The sequence below is a fragment of the Papilio polytes genome, unplaced genomic scaffold (assembly GCF_000836215.1).
Source record: "Papilio polytes unplaced genomic scaffold, Ppol_1.0 DF823923.1, whole genome shotgun sequence".
In the NCBI taxonomy this organism is placed as follows: Eukaryota; Metazoa; Arthropoda; class Insecta; order Lepidoptera; family Papilionidae; genus Papilio; species Papilio polytes.
The window spans coordinates 4,445,037-4,453,092 of record NW_013525281.1 but is presented as its reverse complement, the minus strand read 5'-3'; the positions used below and the strand labels follow the sequence as shown (position 1 = coordinate 4,453,092).

At 31.5% G+C, this 8,056-nt stretch overlaps 1 protein-coding gene across 2 annotated transcripts in view; it reads right to left on the bottom strand.

Moving 5' to 3' along the window:
* LOC106102457 (tyrosine-protein kinase Src42A) overlaps positions 1-8,056 on the bottom strand; it is a 58,377-nt gene that overhangs the window by 14,261 nt on the left and 36,060 nt on the right. For both annotated transcript variants that reach the window (XM_013281945.1, XM_013281944.1), the window contains exon 2: positions 4,900-5,021. In XM_013281945.1, the coding sequence (XP_013137399.1) occupies positions 4,900-5,021 (122 nt within the window). The remainder of the gene's footprint in view (positions 1-4,899; positions 5,022-8,056) is intronic.

Here is an 8,056-nt window from a genome sequence, read left to right as displayed (position 1 = left end):
ACTGCTTCTCTCACACAAACGGTACATTTCTTCTATAAATTGTATTGACATTTGAATACTACGTTAGTGTAGAAATAAATTTATCAAAACAAAACCCAGTTATTTCATAGTCAATAAACTATAGCAAAGTCTGCGTCATCGTAACCGGGTATTCCACACTTTGATTCTAAATCGATACTAAACATTATTCATCCTATTACTGACTAAAAAAATCATGGTAGTTTAAAAATTGACTATAGAAAAAAAATTCTCGAACATTCGCTCTAACGGTAGGGAATTTGACTGGCTTTTGTGTACCAAAGAGAATCCAGTTTTTTTCGGATTCTTACGAAAAATTACACAGCAAAACGACAACGAGCCTTTTGCCGAATGGTTTTGTTTTTATTTTGGAACACTCACTACAAAATTCGACTCTAGCCAGTCCTCACAAGCGTTCATCTTTTATATTTTTTTTTAATTTCACTGGGAATTAAATAATAACATACTGAATCATTAGACGAGTGGCAAGCCACGTGCTGAATGATTTAATACATACATTAGTATATAAAGCTGCGTGTAAGTAATTGTTTATAACGGTTAAATACCATACGATCTTACTTATAAGGCTAGGGTTGTGAAAATAAATCTTTTAAAACACATAGAGTTGCAGGATGGAACGATAACAAAAGGAACCGAACCCTTAACATAGAGAGTCCTTTATATCACCCTTAGATCAGACAAATGTATTACACCCTGTCGATCTATATTTTAAGATTGCCCATAAAACAATTGTGCGATAGCAAGAGAACTATCTACTCCCTTGTATAACATTGAACAGTGAAGGACCTTTATAAAAAAAAACTAGCTGTTCTAGTGCGGCTTCATTCGCATGAAATAATGAAAAAAATATTTTATTGTGAAATTTTCAATAGCTAATGTCAAAATGACATGATGACAATCCATGGCAATCCTGATTCCTTGATGTTGACAGCAACTTATGGTGTCTTTCCCTCATTAGGGTTTTATCAAATTTATTTACTAACTAAGTATAATAGCATGAAAATATATAGCCTAAAGCGTGAAGTAAGTGTAGGGCTTCTTAATAAAAAAAAGAATTATTTAAAAATATGCTGTAATTGCTGACATCTTAGGCAACAAAGAAGTGTGTGTTTACGCTTTATTATAATAGTATAGATAAAATAAGTAATAAGAGTATGTTATGTACCATATATGTAGGCATTAGATTACACAAAAAATAGTTAGAGGTCATATTTAAATGTTTAAGTTAATAAATATTCTGTATACTTTACATACAAGTTGTTAGTTACATAAAAAATGGTAAATGCAATGAGGTATAAAATAACGAAATTTTGTGTTAAAATGCTATCCAAGCAAACCAACACCTGAATTGAGGACATGTGCCTAGATAGACTTGAACAAATACAATGATAATCAAATATACATATTCAAATTGACAATTCTTTTAGTTACATATACTTTGTGTGTCTACATGAATAATATTGAACTCGTAAAAGACACACAACTAGAAAATAAATCTGTATAAACAATTTTTATTTTGGTCCTAAAGTAATTCGTATTAGAGTAATTTTAATACAGTTGACAACCCTATTGGTTTACCTTAAGAGAAGCGTAGTTCGCGTAGACAATCAAAGGCAGTTAGTTATAAATAATTTAAAACAAGAAATATGTGAATTAAAATAAACGCAACATTTGTTTAGAAGTGACAAACGGATATGCATAAACATATCGGCGCTTGAGACAATAAGGACAATGCTAGCGTCATTATGAATGATTACTGAGAGAACTGGAAACACGGTTTTTACATTTCTGCTAACGTCCGGTGTAAAAAGAAGTATTCTGTTACCACTAATGTTCAACATGAATATTAACAGTTAGATCTTATAAAACTTGGAATCAAAGATCGAGTCTTTCTATATAGAGTACCCAAGCTATACTATTAAAGATAAAAAAAAGTTACAAAGACTGTTGCAGACTTTTTCCTATATTTAATATAGAAATATTTTTTTCTCATAAACAAATGAATAGATCAACATCTTAACAGTTTAACAACTTGAACTCTCAATACTATATTGTTCCAAATAAAGGGAGAGACATAAAAGTGTATTCATTGTAACTTCAAAGGCAAACACACGAAGGAAAATGAGTGAACAGACATTTGTCTTGGACGTAATTCCTATATTACATAGACGCACTATTTCCATACAGGGAAAACGTCAACAAAGATGTACGTAAACATTTAAAAAAAGGGCCTGTCCCACTAAATTATAAATTATATGTATAGATCACAATCAAACTTATAAAATATGGAAATATCGGATTTTGTTACCTTATCTGACAGTGACGTTTGTTTAAAGCTATCTGAGCCTAATCAGGCAGCGGTGGGACAGGCCCTAAATTATGATTAATGAGTGTAGTATAATATTAAGAAATAGTATTCTCTGATCTACGTCATGTTTGTTTTTCTGTTGTTACTTCTGATTGTGTTGTGTTGCTAAGGATTAAATGTCATTTCATTTCATTCATTATCGATCAATCGATCAAATTATCGATATAAATACTAAGTTTCAATATTAATAAGCTATCCATCAAGACCTGTGTGGTTTATTAAATTGAATGGCGATTAACCAATAACCGAAGCTCAGTTTATACAAACCAACATGTTACATTTTTTCCTGCTAAACTAGAAATAACTTTAAATTAATTTCAAAGGAAACCATGAAGTACGTCTAATGACGTAAACTGCTTGGAAACGATATGTATAACTATCATACATGATTTGCCAATTCCTTTACTGAGAAGACAAATATACGTCAACTGCCGAGATTATTTGCATAACTATAAAATATTTTAAATCGCTGAAAAATTTAGCGAAATAGTCGAACATCGAGGTTCTTTTGTAAATATTAGAATCTTTTCCTGGAATAATCTCCACTTTTTAAAGTACAGATTATAAAACCAATATATATTTTATTCAAATAGATCGAATACTCGTTTAAACTCTTTCTATGTGTATCGTTGAATGCAATTTTGACTGAATTTTGTTATGCTTTCATTGCGATGGGCCGATATAATTTTAGAAACTTTACTTTCATTCATTGGGAAAGCCGATATGAGATTTATGGATGTCCTATTGTCATTCATACGCTGTTTAATTGCCGACTCTCGGTGAACGGTCTGTAGTCCGTTAGCCTTTTAATATTGCACTAAATCAAATATTCAAAGTTAAATACATGTATAAGCGTATCGAGAAACTTTACGATTACTAATATATTTGAATCCCAATAAAATTCAAATACTTGTAATGGACCACATTGTTTCATTATAGTTAACGTCAGTGACCGCTTGATATATTGTAAAACATATAAAGAAGTGGCATATGACCGTAGATTTACATTACTGAAATAATTGTACAAAAACATGTTTGTTATCTCCGTCTTTTTTAGGGAAAAGAGAGGGATAGTGGTATAATATTTGAAGACTCGACTGTGAAAACTCACAAATTTGTTTATTATTGTCGTACACCTGATGTTATTTTGACATTTAGAGCAAAACATACAAGGTAAAATGACATAACACATTTTAATTGTTCATTTCTCATAAGTCATTGATTTTTAATCACGTTACGAGAATTTCGATGAGTAAGTTCTAGTAATTTTATTATATTGACATTTGATTGGCTTATGTACAAAGAATGATAATTGCAATTCATATAATTATGTTATGCAACAATAACTGCAAGCCGTAATCTATACGGATAGAAGAGTAAAAATAAATATAGTCATTTGATATATTAAAGATCTTTGTAAAGAGCGACATATTCTGAGAATCATAACGTAATTTTATTTGAGATCAGTAAATTTTACAAAAATATATAAAAAAACTAGGATTCGCCCTCGACGCCCACGCGACTCCGTCTGCGTGGAATAAAAAACAAAAGTAAGTAACCTATGTGTTCTTCCAAACTATCCTATACATATATGCCGAATTTCATCAAGATCCGTCCAGCAGTTTAGGCTACAATCTCTAACAAACATCCATCCATCTAAACTTTCGCATTTATAATATTAGTATGAAGTATGATTTTCGTACAAATTTAATCAGACTATAGTCGCTAGAATCTAGTTTTCCATTGTTTTAATACAAACATCTACCTCTGACAATTTGTTATTCCAAAGTCTCAAGTTAGCTTTCTTTCTAGTTAATACGTAGCTGCTGCATAAACTCGTTCCTAGTGCATTGCAATCACGTATGTTATTTTTAGAACTATCAGTACGCAAAATAAGACAGCACAGAGCACTTTATAAATAGAGTGTTACGGTACCAGACTGAATAAATAAAGAGTAATAGTTATGAGATAGTAAGTAATCTATTGGAGCTATCGCTTAGCAGCATAGTCTTGTTCCCACGGCGCTGGCGCCTATTCAAGGGTCTTAGAAAAACGTCAACCGGTTTTACCATCGGCATCGGATCTCCGAGGCGGCCCATAGACTTGTTCTCTACTAGAATAGTTAGCACAATTTTATTTGTAACCAGCCATCGCCCTCTACTTTGGTCACGTAGTTACTTTTATCCCTTTCCTGTTGCTTGACTTTTTTAACTCAACGGTAAATGTATCGTAGATACAATAAAGGATTTGCAAATTAAACAAAATAAATATTTGATTCAGGAAGATATTCTTGTAAATACAACCAATTAAATAATAAGTTTTATCTAATTTAAACAATTGTTAAAGTTATTTTTTTACATCTATTTTAAGAACGGGACCAACGAGCAGTACAATAACCTCTAACTTAAGATTACTTTGGTTCTTATGCAAATTTTAATGATATTGATATATTTGGTCACCCAGGGTGTTATTTATATGGGAGGTTTATTTACCTGAGAGTGAGAAATCGTTGTGTCGACTCTCGGAGTCTCTGATGAGGAAGGCACCATGTTCGTTCTCCGGCAGAAGCAATTTCTTCTCTGCCTCGATCCGCTTTATCTTGCGGAAATACCATCTGGAAGAAAACAAAACACTGTTTTTACTCAGATGTTACCGACAAATTGCGACACATGATCATACAGTAAATTGTAAACTAAACGAATTATTCACACTTGAACGTGTCATTTCGGTGATTTTCAAAGTTTTTTCTTGCGTTGTAACGTTATAGTGTTGGAACATTCACGATAAACAAGATACAAATGATTTGGTTTACGATTCACAATTGGTGACGAATAGAACAAAGAGATCCCCCCTCTAAAATTTGTACACTGGAATGTAATGTTCTAAGAACAATAGAAGTAATTGAGATATTGACATCATGGTATTGGACTTTATAAAATGTAGCATATAGGTCAAATACAGTTGCTAATATCTTAGAGTTTTAAAATATAAATGCATTTCTAAACAATGAGACTCCACACGACAATTTGTCATACATATTGGATGCACGTTGGTTGAATCCTTATTAGTTTGCGGTTTCTAGTCTGTCTTGTCAATATTTTATTTCAATCATCAACATAATAAAAACAAAGTTGTTTGTGTAATCAACTCTTTGTCTATCATAACGGTTTTGGTTAGGTACCAAGATGCACGGGAATTCTTTAAAAAAATCTGACCAATCTTCGAGAAAATACGTCATTAATGTTATAAAATATCTTAATAATTTACATCAAAAAATCTACATTAAAAGAAACTTGCTCCATGGTATCAGTTCCTATAAGATTGTGTCTAGTTTTGACAATAGTTATTTTATATTTGTCGCAGTATCAATATCATGTGAGATGTACAATGGAGGAAGCTTTCTTCGAGTCCAGAAAGCGGGGCTGTGACTCAACAACTACGAATGGTAGAGTGTTTAGCATTCAATCGACGCACGCTCACCGCGACAAGAGGGCCGACTCATTGTAGTAGCTACTTCAAACGCGACAAACCCGCAAACAAATTAATAACTTACAAGTTTCAACATTGAGATTATCCAATAATGTTAGCGAAAATGAGATAACGTAACACATAATTGCTTTCACCTACGTATGGTAGTATTGTGTATTTTTCGTTAACTTTTAAAGATAAAGTTGGTCAAACCTATAAAAAATCCTTGGATCAATATAGACGTTTTATTACATCAGATATCATATGGTTCTTTGGGTAATTCATTACGTCAGCCATCACTATTTAGTAACAATTTATTCAAGGTCGTGGCAATATGTAAAATTGGGAGCAAAACAAAATCCTCGCTAGGACTGTGCGGTTTCAACACCAGCCAACAATACCAACGAGTGTTGCATAAAATTCCGAACGTTCACGCGAGGCCGATGCGAATTTGTCTTTTAGAAAATTGCTGGAGTCATGCTACCATATCATGCATTGGTTAAAACAAAACGTACTTTAAAATAGGCTTCGAGTTTTTTATCAATTGGCAGAAAAAATGTGAACTTAACCTTAGTTATTTAAAAAAAAACAGTAGACGCAAATAAAAGAATTGTATAAAATATTAGTAGATATAAGACTTTATATTGTTGTTCTGAGAGCAACTTACAATAGAATCGATGGAAGTTTTTTATAGTGTTCGTGATGATAAGCTATTGATTGTGCGGCGATTACAATTATTTATAGAAATGTTCCGTAATTATAACAAGTAACTGCAGTACATTGAGGAAACTCTCTTGAGGTTCTTATCTTTAAAGATTCTATCAGCGTCATGATATTTATTTGCGAAATAAAATTACCACACGATGATAAAGACATATAAAAGTATTAATAAACTTCTATATTCAAATATCTAGTATAGTTATGCTTTTACTTATAACCATAATTTAAAATTTATTGCAATTACCATAAAATAGAAGCTCATTTTTAACAGAGAACAAATTACAGAGACGCTAAATATATTCATCTTTCTTAATCTACGTTTGCTAATCGGATTTGAGTAATAAAATCGCATTGGAGGAAAACAATCGAGAACAATGTCACAATAACCATAAAAATATACTATGGAAAGGGCATACACCAGACCTCGTCACGTGCTAAGGGCGTCCTTTGGGTCGTAGACACCGCATAGGTTATATCGAAGGCTTACGACTTACGCTTACAGAATTGATTCATTTAAATCATACGATAAGATCTATTTAACGACAGTAATAGTCAAGTATGAAGAACGGGTAAAATTACACATTAAATTACTTTAAAAGAGGATAAAACAAAAAGAAACACGCAAGGGATTGAACAAGATGCAAAATAAATTATTTATTAATGCTTCAATGCAGGATAGTACTCTATATTCTCTGACAGAAGATAAAATAGATGCAAATTTTGTATTGCAATGATTTATGTAGAACATTTACAATCTAAAGTCTGTTTCTCAAAAAGATAACATGATATAAACGGAAATTAGTAACCACAAGCATAATCTCGAAGTTCATTTAAATGCCAAAACATAGCGAAAAAACAACGATTACTAACTACATAAATTGGGTTATGACGTCACAAAGTTATTAAGAAAATAAAATAAAAACACATCCATCGTGATAACTACAACTAAGAATAGACACGTCACATAGAGATCTGAAACTTATTATTAAGAAAATATCCCAATCTAAGATGAATCTAACTTTCCCTCGTATTTACACAGATACACACATTTTGGCTTGCCTATTGTAGGAAATGTATAGCAAAATACATTTTTTTTTCTTATAGAAACATTTTAATTTATGAATACTATGCACTCTTGCACAATAACAACCAGAAGTTAAAAAATAAACTTTTTAATAAAAAAACAAAACCGACTTCCAAACAAAATACACTAAAAACAAAACAAAATGCACTAAAAACAAAACAAAATATTCTCAAAAAAACAGTACACTAAAAAGTAACGAAATAATTACTTGAAAATAGTAAACCTACCTTATTTAACTGTTATGTCTATATTGTACAATTATTACTACTTTGATGTCGGTGTCAGTCAAGGTATGCAGTGATATTTCTACATAAGGGTTTCCACATTTTTACCATAACAATTGACAATTGAAAGTATAGTAACAATTAAGTAATGAA